Below are 12,110 nucleotides of genomic sequence, written 5' to 3' on the forward strand. Positions count from 1 at the left end.
ACGTGGGATTGTGCGTGAAGCAGGCGATGAGAATAGGGAAGCTCGGGATGGGGAGATGGTCACTCCTCCTCTTCCACCCCCAAATATGCAGGCTCAGATGCTTGCAGGGATGACTCAATTCTTCGCGCAGTTTGTGGAGAACCAAGCTGCAGTGGACACAGGGGCGAGGCCCAGGCCAGAGGCAGTTTATGAGAGGTTCAAGAGGATGGACCCAAAGGAGTTCTCAGGGACTACTAACCCGATGATAGCGGAAGGATGGATTAAGTCCATCGAGATAATTTTTGCGTTTATGGAGCTGCAGGATGCAGACAGGGTCGGGTGTGCCACATTTCTACTGACAAGGGACGTTGGACTATGGTGGGAAAGTGCATCAGTATCACTGAACTTGCAAACACTGACGTGGAATGGGTTTAAAGAGGTCTTTTACTCCAAGTACTTCACTGAGGAAGTACGATCCAGACTGACAAGGGAGTTTATGACGCTGAGACAGGGAGACAGGAGCGTTGCTGAGTTCATGAGAAAGTTCGAGAGGGGATGTCACTTTGTGCCCCTGATTGCAAATACTGCCCGAGAGAAGTTGAGGTATTTTATGGATGGGTTGCGGCCGATCTTGCAACGTGATGTTCGAGTTACGGGTCCGACTATTTACGCCGTTGTGGTGTCTAGAGCCTTGGCGGCAGAGCAGGACCAGAGGGACATCGAGAGCGATAGACAGGACAAGAAACCCTAGCAGGCACCTCATCAGCAGCAGCAACGGCCCTAGTTCAAAAGACCCTTCCAGGGTCAGCAGGGGAAGAAGCCATTTAAAGGATCGCCGAAAGGTAAGGGTCTTATCCCTCAGCAGAAGGCTCCACAGAAGCCGGTGAATACCCAGTATGCCCCAAGTGCAACCGCCGGCATCCGAGACAGTGTTTGTGGGGATCGGACACTGTCACGCCTACACACACACACAATCGGTATTTTGCACACACACGATTCCTTTCCTTCCCATTCCAAATTTTTCCTCTTGAGAAAACTTAGGGTTCTTAGAGGGTGAAGCAGGCGCCCTTTTCTCTACAAATTTTCCCAGTAATACACGTTGATTTTGTTGCAAGAAATCGAGCCACAAGTCGTTCCGGATCAACCCTCTCATTTTCCTCGCTTCGGTGTCGTCGGTTCGGTAATTTTAAATATCAAAAGTCATGTATATTCTTTTTTTTTCATATCGATCTTGTCATAGTAATAATATTGATGTTTATTGTATGAAAAACATGTGTATGTTATGCAAAAGTTTGAGCGAAAATAGTTGGATCGCTTTTGAAATGATTTTTGGATCTAAAAACCCAAAATTTGCTATCATTTTGAATATTGCGACTTTTTGGTCTATTTTAGGGAAAAACTTTCAACATATGAAACGTATAAATTTGACAGTAAATTCAAAATATTTGGATAAGAAATGAGCGAGTTATAGTCATTTTTGTGGGACTGCTCAAACTGCGATTTTTTGAAAATGCGTTCTTGATGTGTTTTTGAAGTTTTATTGTTGCAGGATTTGTTGGGTATTGATGGGTGTTCACTGCTGCATTTAAGTTTGTTGAGTATGATGTTGAGATGGTTTTTGGTGTGTTGGTTTGCGTCGATAGGTACTTGATTGCATTAGAAGTCGTAGGATGCGTTTTGGTATCAAAATATCGTGTTTACAGGTTGTGTTGCGTTGTTTGGTGTGCGGAGTTGTTTTGGGGCGTTTGTTTGAGTTTGAATCAGTGCCATAGCATCCTAGGATGGGTCTTGAGGTGTTGGTTCATTTTCCTTATGATCGTGTGAGTAGGATTAAGTCACAAGTGTAGGGAATTTCGTTTGTTCACAATTTCAGTAGGTACACGGACCCGAAGCCGGACCCTTACACGGGGTCTGTGCCCTTGTTCCTTCGAAGTGTGAATTTCCAGCACCTACCCGGACCCTTACACGAGGTCCATGTACTCCATAAAAAAAAATATTTATTTATTTATTTAATTATGGGGTTTTTTTGGGGTTTGGTGTCATGGTTTAGTACAATGACTAAATGAGGTCGAGTCCCGAGAGATTTAGAACGTCATAAGAAAATCGTCAGATGTTGGGTGTGAGCATGACTAATACGCTAATATATTAAAGATAAGTGTTTGAACTCATGTTAGTATGTGCAGCAGTGGCCCCAAGCGAGATCCAACGAATCCCTTAATGCCAAGTAAGTATGTTCGACGGGCAAAAGAAAATATTTTAAGTTTTTGAGGTATTGTTGGAACTTTTCAAGTTCGCAATCTTGATTTTGATGTTAAGAAAACTTGTTAATTTGTGTTACTAATAATCTACTTTAGCGTGCAGAAGCTAGGATCCATCACGAGCTGTTTACATCGCAAACTGAAGATCTAACTGATCGCACAAACTGAATCAGTCTAACTGTTATATCAATTGAGCAGTCCAGCTGATTGTCCAGTTGATAGGTGGTTCAGCAGAAGAACCTCAGAAGCCTGGCCAACCGAAGGAGTGTTCAACTGATGAAGAAACCCAGCTAGTCAATCCAACTGAACGAAAGGGAAATCAGTTCAACTGACGAGTCAACTGATTTCAAGAGCCCAACTGAAGATCAGTTTAGCTGACCAGTCCGAAGCATCAGTCAGAATCTTTCAGTTGTAGATGAAGAAAAACTCTTTCAGTGGATTCCAGCTATGCGTGAAGGTACACAGCCTATGTCCAGTCAAAGGAAAATAATGGACGTTGCATCAGAGCATTAAACACAAAACGTTTCAGAAGTGCAGTCGAAAAGTCGAGACACAAAGTCCAAGAAACGAATTCAAGAGGCAACGGATACAATAAATGAGTCTCATTGTACGATCAGTTTTTCCCGCCTATATAAAGAGAAGATCAGTGAAGACCCAACATATAGATAGAATGAGCTTCAACGCAAATAAGAGAGAAAAGAAAGGGCACGCATATTGAAAATCAGCTTTCAGAAGCAATCAGCCCAGAGGGACACTTCAACGTGTTATCAGCTTAGTATAGAAGCCTATATCCCTCAGTGTGTGAGAACATTCTTGTTCAGTTCTCACACACAAACACTCTCAACCACTCAAATACCGTCTTGCACAAAGACGTTAAACTTGTGTATGTAGTCTTTGATAAATAGACGTTAAAGAAGTGTTGGCTGGAAGGTGTTGCCTTCAGTCTTAGCTAGGAGTTCAGTTTAAGCAGTAGTGTAAGTCCTAGCTAAGTGGGTTTGTACAAAATGTTGTATAAATAAAAGTTTTCTAGTGGATCCTACCCGTGGTGGTAGAAGGAGTGACGTAGGAGCAGTTGAAGTCTCCGAACATCCATAAACATATCTTATGTATTTTACTGATTAACTGCTGTTTTCAAATTGTTTTGATCAGTTAGAGCATTCGTCAGTTCAGTAGTCACCATAACTGAACTGAAGAATGCAAAAACTAATATAGTCCTTCTCAGTTATTCAGTTTACATAAGTTAAAATGTTTTCTAATAACGGTCTTCTTCACGAAAGATTACTTCGAGTTTCTTCCGTTTGGTTTTAAAGCAAACTCGATTTAATTCATCGGTGTGCATATTCTTAGAACACGAGCTATTGCAGCTCATTGGAGAATATAGTGTTCAAAATGCCTTCGAAGACACTAGCACACTCGGTTCTTCAGGTATGCTAAATGTCTTGTGACCAATTATGAACAGGTTTGGAAGCCGGAGAACGTGTCCGGGGACCTCTCCAACTATGAACGGGTTTGGAAGTCGGTGAACGTGGTCGATGACCTCTCCACCCCGGTAAAGCATGACCGGGTTTAGATCAGGATAGTTGAATGTGGTTCTATTATTTAGTACTTGCTATCTCCAGTTTATACATGTTGATTCTTTAGACTCACTAGACTTGATCGATGCAGGTGAGGATGACTTTGAGGAGACCAGGGGTCCAATGAGCCGGCTTGGACTGCGCATGAGGCTAAACCCGAGGACCGCCCATGTTTTTAAGAAATTATACAATGTTTCAAATACTCTGATTTTAAGTTATTGTATACGATATTTAAACAAGTGTTTTTAACAAACTTTATTTGTGATCTTTTCGTTGCAAATATTTTGAATGATTAATTTATTGTTATCGCAATTTAAAGGTTTTTATTTAATTAAGAAAAAAAAATTTTCTACAAATTTTAAAATAGTTTAAAAGTACGGTACGTTACAGATATCGTACTTCTTGATGGTCCACTTCTTTGCGCAGATTTATAAGATCTGACCTTTTGTCTAGACCAAACTGTTCTTGGTTTTCAAGAACTTCTTCCACTTCTAGCATAAACTTTTCCTCTTCTACCTTTGTGGTTTACTTCCAATAATTGTTGGAAGATCATTTTGTTTACAACATAGATGATACATTTGTTAATACCCATTAGTCGCTTGTAATTCTTTTATAATGCTGTCAAATGACACCATTCTGCCAATTTTTCTTTGAGAAAAGAGGTTTTTCGTGCCAATGTATCTAGATTGCCAGGGACATAATCCATTATTAGCATTTCTCTCCAGGGACTTGACATTTTGGCGAAAAAGAGTTGCATTGCTATATCTTCTTCGACTACTGAATTCCATCTATATTTAATGAACAACATAGTATACTAAACATATATCATGTAATTTAAGACTATACAGAGCTTGAGTATATTTTTTTCTTCTCTGTATCTTGACTGTTAAAATAGTCTACCCCTATAAATTGTGCTTTAAAAAGGGTAGTCATTCTTCTGGCTATCTCGCTAAGAGATTCTCCGGCTAGGACTGATTCTTTGATTTCTACCGAAATCATGTCCCAAGCAATTTTAACTGATCCCATAAGACTCATTTCCAATAGTTTAATGAATCCTTCTCTATTGAGATTGAGTGTGCATGCTGCGATTCTCATAGCGGATGTCCAATCATCTATGAGATCTTCTCTGGTTTTAAAATCTAATACATCTAGGTTAAGCATAACCACATAAGTATGTATTGGTTCTAAAACAGATTTCCTATAGGATGTTTGGTGCAAAGGAATTTGATTCATCCTTGACCTTGTTCACGCTGGGTGTGATTCTCCACAGTGTAAAAGTCTGATTGAGATTCTCTCATATTAATATTTTGAAATCCCACACTTTCTTTTGGTGGTTCCTGCGAAGATGACCAAGTTATGGTAGGTTGTTCACCCCCAGTTGTGTTCATATTTAGATCTACAACTTTGAGATTTGCAAAATATTCTGCAAGCTCTTGGAGATCCTCTGGTTCAATCATTTCTAAAGTTGTTATCGGATTAATTTTTTTTCTGAGACAGTTTTGATTAGATTCATCATTTTTCTTCTTCAGTTAAAGGTTTTGACATTAATTTTACCTTCCCTCTTTGATGTAATAAGGGTTCAATACCAAATGATGGTGGTAACCTTCTTTCTGAAGTCCTTTTATTAGAAATTGGTTGTTGTTCTAGGTTTTGAAGTCTTGTTCGAATATCCTTTAATATTCTAAGAATTTCATCCTGGTTTTCAAAGATTTTCTTCACATTTTGTGGTACATAATATAGCATATTATCATAATTCTGTATTGTCTTTTGAATTTCTCTAAGATTTCCGAAGAGTTCAGAGAAATCCAGTACTATTTCTAAGAACCTATTATTTTGAATCATAAATTTACCTTAGAATTTTGATAAGTTCCTTCTTGATATCTAACCTTGGTTAGATCTTCCTGTTGCAAATATTCCAGAGTTCTGGAATAAATACTGTAAATAATTAATCTTGAATATGAGTTCGTATTCATGTTATTTGAGAAAATTCTACTCCTCAAACATTTAATTGCTTTATAATAATAAATTTGTATGTTTGAACTAATTTTATCTAGGCTCTGATACCATTTTTTTCAGAAAAATCAATCATTTTATATATAACATGGAAGGGTTCTTTTGTCATTTTTTAATACTTTCAGGGAGTGAAAACAAAGTTTTTTAGGGAGTGAAAACAAAGTTTTTAGGTGCAGAGATTAAAACTAAAGTTGAGTTTGGGTTTGGTTATTTTTTCCAATTTAGCCAAAGAATAAAATGAATATTCTTCTACTATTATATATTATTATTGTATTAACTGCTGAGAGGTCTGCCACTGATCAAGAAGAGGCGGAAAATAGTTGAAGAAACGCAAATCTGAGAGAATTTCTGCGAGTTAGATCATTGAATACTTCACAAATTAAAGAAACGAGATCAGATTGAAGTTCCCCAGTCGCGGAAATGGCTTACAGGCGGAGGCAACCCAGCCACAATTACGATTCTCCTCCAATAACTCCGGCGCCGGAAGACGGCGGTTCGGCTCTTGCAGCCAAAGCGATGAGGGCGTCTTCGGCGTACAGGGATTCCTCGTTCTCCTCTGCCTATGAACAGTCTGCTCTCACTTCTCCCCGTGATTCCGTTCCGTCTCGTCCTACCCCTCCTCCGTCTTCTAAGGTTTCATTTTTTTCCCTTTTATTTGTTTACTTTTTTCTATTACTTTTTGGGATTTTTGAAATTTTGAAGATATAGTCTGTAAGTTTTTAACTTAATTTGTTGTTATACTGGCTAATGTAATTCCGGGTAGTTTAGATTTTCTCTAAAGTTTGGTTTTTTTTTATTTTTCTTCATCTTTTTCATTTCTTAGTGGTTTTGCTCTTCCACGTGTTCCCAAATAGAGCTACTCCTTAAATTGGAGTTTACGTTTGAGAAGTACAGAACATTCATATTGTATCTGGTTGGGTTTAGCCAAGAATTTGCTAGAGCAATGAGTGATTTTGAGTGATTCGTGTTTTGTTGATGGCATTGATAGATGGGTTCTTGAAAAATCAATTTTTTAGTGGGTTGGTATTATTTATGCTCTCATGAAGATGTGTATAATTCATAGACGTGGTTATTAGAATTATGGGTGATGGTTTCTTGGAGAACTGATCAAGTAGGATGAAGCTTATATATGAGATGGTATGGAGTCCGGCTTCAGTGTCGTGGTAGGGAAGGGAAGTAAAAGAACAGTGCTTGTCACCTCACTGGGAGATTTGTGCCTCACTGAGGGATTGATGTGCCAATTGTGCGGGAGCTCATTGTGCTAATTTCAGGATGTAAAGGCTTTGTTACTAGTGTATGAGCTAACTGACTTATACTCTTTTGTTGCATAACTATAACCGTCAGGCCTCAATTCTACTAATCTGTTTATGTTTGAAGTTTAATTGTGTCAACTTTATACAACCGGGTTTTGTTTTTTAGAGCAATGGGAGAATGGGATCTTGGAGTTTGGCAAGTCTCCTTGAGATGAGCTTATCGAGCCTTCTTTGTGCCAAATTTGGTACTCTTAGTTATAGTTAGACAAATTGCATGAGTTGTAATGAGAAAGGCAGAGGGAATTTTGGATTCTAGAACGATCAATTAATACTTTTGTTCCACCCATGACATAGTGGACTTTATTTATGTGATGCTTGATTTTTGTTATAATTTCAAAAATTGAACATGTAACCACTTTTGTTATACTGTAGGATACTGCACCATCATATGAGCATAAGCCAAAGAACATGACTGAATCTAAGAAAGGATTCTGGGGAATGCTGACGAGGAAAGCTAAAGCTATTGTTGATGACAGTGATTCTGTTCAACCACATGAAATGACAAGAGGGAAATTTCAGACTTCTGACAATGCCAAAGGTGGTCAGGTGAGAAGTTCTTGAATGACATGACTTGCTGCAATTCCTGGTTGAAACAAAAAATGCCTTCTGTAGAACTGATTTCATTACAACTTTTTGTTTCAAAATTTTCTTGGTCGATATTTGCCAAATTCACTCACTCTTTCGAAATGGCAATCTCCTGACTTAGTTCTCTAAAGCTTATATTCTTAATACCGCTTTGTTAGTGTTTCACTGATGTTATAGCATCTTGTCAGTCATAAGATCTATTACATTAGTCTAGTTTTTTAACCAGTGGTAACCACAATGTTTCGTTGCCATGGGAGCAGGAGCAATTTCATTTTTTTATTCTTCTTTCACATGCAGTCCCATGATACATACAACTCTTCAGAGAGCCATCCGAAGACTGATGGCCCTGCATTACAGAAGGGATTTGATGCGATAGCATCATCGTTTAATTTCATTGGTGGCACTATTGGTAATGCTCTAGAGGTAAACGTCTGTTTTATGGACTTTTTTTAGTGATTTGGGAAAAGAGGTGGGAAAAGTGATCTAAATGTATCTTGATGAGATCTTCATACTCTGATAATTACAAATAACAAAGTCTTAAAGACACATTACGCACTTAACCGCATGGTAATATTTGCTTTTGCTGGTGGTTCAGTCTCCCCTTTAATAACTACTGTTCAGTTTTACATTCTCTCTCTTTAGCGTGTTGATAAATGATAAGTGATTCCTTTGACCATATTGGATAGAGGCAGAAAGTTCATCAGGCTGCCTAAAAACATTATTCAATATTGACCAGTTGCAAATTGCAATGCAGTCTATTTCATCACTGACATGGCTTGTATTTTTATTTTGGCATTTTCTTTCCGTAGTTGGGCTGTCGTAGTCTGATCTTAATAAGTTCCATATACATATAATGCAGAAGCTCTCACTTGTTGTGTTGAGATTAATCTCATATAACATGATTGATGAATAAAATGTATCAGCATTATACATATGAGAGTCTATTTTCCAGTTACACGTGACGAAGGGTTAATTAAATGTGAATAAATTACATTATGGTCTGTCTGCTCAAGACTTTGGGTTTGGATATTTGATTAATGACATGTAGGGAGGAAATGTGATTTCCTCGAGATAAACTGACACTTATGCAATCAAATTTGACAAATTTTATAATGGAAAATTCTTGATTGAACAGGCTCATGTACTGTTGGACGTGATGTTAGTACAATGACAAGATGAAGTGATTAATTGCAGTACACTTTTCTTGTAAAATACTTGCAGTACGTGATTTTTGTTTTTGAAAATTATTATCAGACCTTTAAAAATGGTTCCATTCTTATCGGCAATCATATCCAAAGAATTTCAATCTCTGAAGCTTATCAATTAACGTCCAAAATTCCTTAATGTTCTCCTAAAACATTCCCCATGTGTAATGATAATCTTATAACTAAGAAGGTAAAAGAATAAAGTTTGATAAATTTTAATTCTCCCTTGGCCCTGTGTGGATTTAAAGCTTTTCTTATAATAAATCGCTGTCCTTGGCTCAATTTCTTTAATGATGTTGATTGTCTGCACTCTTTCCAGGAGGGCATTACAGCTGTGGAGAACCGAACAGCAGACATAATGCAGGAAACTCGCAGGATTCGACTAAGAAAAAAGAATGAAAGCTCAACATCACAGAATCAAGAATCAAGTGTTGGTACTTTGCGGCAACAGCTCATGATGCCATCTCGTACGCAACCACAGACACATATGGACTTGGAAACTCAACTGAAGGCATCTCGCGACGTAAGGTGCCAATTGTGTGGTACTGGTTGTAATCAAATCACTATCTTGTACATACTGACCTTTTTATGCTCCTTTATTCCACTGTATTTAACAGTTCAAAACATAATGCTTTTCCATTGTGCCTTAAAGGAAGCTAACTCCAATGCATGGGAATATAATATGGGTTTCCCATGTTTAATCGAGAGCAATCTATATTTATTGGTTATGAAGTTTTACTTGCGTAGATTTTAAAAAATAACAGATGTCTAGTGATGTTAAATCATTTCGGGTCCCAAGAAGGATTACTTTATGTTAGGGACGTACTGGTTGGTTCTGATTGCATCGTCTGTTGGACAATCATTAACTTCTTGTTACAACTTTATTGTTTTGACTAAAAATGAGTGCACGTTGTTGGTAGGGAAATCACTATAACCATTATATTACATGCCAGGATTTAGTTTTGCTGTATTTAATGTTGAGACGTCTCTTTTGGGGTTGTATTTATGGAATAAATGAGATTATCATCTGCATCAGGTTGCAATGGCAATGGCTGCGAAAGCAAAACTTCTTTTGAGAGAGCTTAAGGCTGTCAAGGCTGACCTGGCATTTGCAAAGGAGAGATGTGCTCAGCTGGAAGAAGAAAATAGAATCCTTAGGGAAAGCAAAGAAAAAGGAGATAACCCAGAAGATGATGATTTGGTTAGTAATCTATCTCCTTGTACAAATAAAGAGAGCACCTATCCTGGCCATATAAGAATCAATATAAAATCTAAAATTTGTGATCTATCTTATTCATATCTGTTTGCATGTTTCCAGGACTGCTGTTTACTCGTAATGATGCAACTAAAGTTTGCATAAAAGACATTTATTTTCATTTTTGCAAAATTATAATTGTATTTGCGCACACGCGCATATATGTATATATATATAATTAATAAAACAATCAGTTCATTTCATACTACTTTTACCACACGGTCTCCATTTTAAGTACACTTCTTTCCCTTATGCGATATGATTGATTGCCACTATTTTTCTGCAAGCCATGTATAATAATATAATAGTCTTCTAATAACATTGTCTCATCAGATAAGGCTTCAGCTTGAGACTCTTCTAGCTGAGAAAGCAAGACTTGCACAAGAGAACTCGGTTTACACACGAGAAAACCGTTTCCTGAGGGAGATTGTCGAGTACCACCAGCTCACAATGCAGGATGTAGTGTACTTAGATGAAGGCAGTGAAGAGGTCACTGAAGTCTACCCCATCAAGATACCTTCACAATCGTTTGATGCAACACCTCCTCCCACTCCAACCCCTCCGCAGGGAGCAATTCCGCTTATGTCTCAGAATTCGTCTTCTCTAGATCTCCAAGAAGCATCCCAAACTGTCATCCCAGTGAACCCTTATGTTCAAATGCCATCAGATTCAAGAAGACATTGAGTCGAGGCTCTGGTTTGATTTGCATCCCATTTGAACAGGTTTGAATTCTTATCAGCGTGACTTTCTTGATATATTCTGATAAGCATGTTTTTGTCGGATGTTGTAAATTGATGTATTAGTGATAATTTTCACATTAAATTTTTGCCGTTGTAAGATGATAAAGTGTCTAAAAAGGGATCATTGATTTTGTCTTCACTTGGTGATAAAGCTCATCTTTTTTCTTGTTATAGGGTGTCACTGGAAGCTTATTTTGTACTAAGCTACGTAAGTTTTGCAAGGATCACATATTTGTGCTTGTGTTTCTTCTTTTTGTTTTAACAATAAATCAAAGCTTCATCGATAACAACTATATAAAAATACTGGCTATACCGATGTGCATCTGAAATATGCAATTTAATATGAACTAAAGACTATTCAAACATGCGTCTAAATTATCATGACATCTCGCTATTCCTTTCGATTCACAACAAATTGCCAAGAATATTAGAAAGCGTTCAAATATTAAGAAAAGTTTTTGTTTTTTGTTTTTTTTAGTGTTTGGTGGGCTTTTAAAGTCTTTTCGAAGTGCTTAAAAACCAACCGCAATCCTAATTTCTAAACTCAACTTCAACACGAGACCTACAATACCACATTATTGGTACCTCAATTTTTTTAAAAAAACACAACTTTATAAACTTTTCTAAACTATCTTAAACCCAAAAAATTTTTTTTTATGGTCTCACTCATCATCTCCACACGTTATCTTTCAATTTTTATTTACTATCTATAATATGATAAATATATTTATCTTAACTAATTTTTATTTGAAATATCACTTTTTCATATGGTCTGTAGGTGAAGCGTCCCTCACTCTTATTTTAACTAAATAATACTAGAAATTTTTTTCCCACAAATCACGAACATTACTATTCGCCGAAATTAAATAATTTAAGCTTCAAATTAAAAAGATGCTAAATAAAAAGTTAGTTTGATACCATATTCAAATAAATTTCAAGGTCCTAAAAAATTACTCAAACCATCATAAAATCAAGAATTAAAAACTTCTCAAAATAAAAATCAACTTTCATTCAATCTTTTAAAACAACGGGGAAACGAGAAGTATTCGGGTGTGTACTGTCCAGCCCAGTCCGTTCAAGAGTCGAAACCTCCAACATCAATATTCTCCTCACCTCCAACAATTCAAACCTAGTGAATCTAATGACTCAACATATCCTAACCGATGATAGCAAATAATATATGTACAA

At 37.2% G+C, this 12,110-nt stretch overlaps 2 protein-coding genes across 2 annotated transcripts; both read left to right on the forward strand.

Annotated features, from left to right (window-relative positions):
• The first annotated feature begins 289 nt into the window (after positions 1 to 289).
• Positions 290 to 730, forward strand: LOC140981631 (uncharacterized). The gene has a single exon (XM_073448053.1). It carries the CDS (start codon positions 290 to 292, stop codon positions 728 to 730), a length of 441 nt encoding a protein of 146 aa, XP_073304154.1.
• A 5,351-nt stretch (positions 731 to 6,081) lies between these two features.
• On the forward strand, positions 6,082 to 11,168 carry LOC140981788 (uncharacterized). Its single transcript, XM_073448253.1, has 6 exons — positions 6,082 to 6,457; positions 7,510 to 7,683; positions 8,020 to 8,145; positions 9,247 to 9,450; positions 9,964 to 10,128; positions 10,516 to 11,168. Exons 1-6 carry the CDS (start codon positions 6,245 to 6,247, stop codon positions 10,864 to 10,866), a joined length of 1,233 nt encoding a protein of 410 aa, XP_073304354.1. The 5' UTR covers positions 6,082 to 6,244; the 3' UTR covers positions 10,867 to 11,168.
• The last annotated feature ends 942 nt before the right edge of the window (positions 11,169 to 12,110 follow it).

This window comes from Primulina huaijiensis, chromosome 7 (assembly GCF_012295235.1).
Source record: "Primulina huaijiensis isolate GDHJ02 chromosome 7, ASM1229523v2, whole genome shotgun sequence".
In the NCBI taxonomy this organism is placed as follows: Eukaryota; Viridiplantae; Streptophyta; class Magnoliopsida; order Lamiales; family Gesneriaceae; genus Primulina; species Primulina huaijiensis.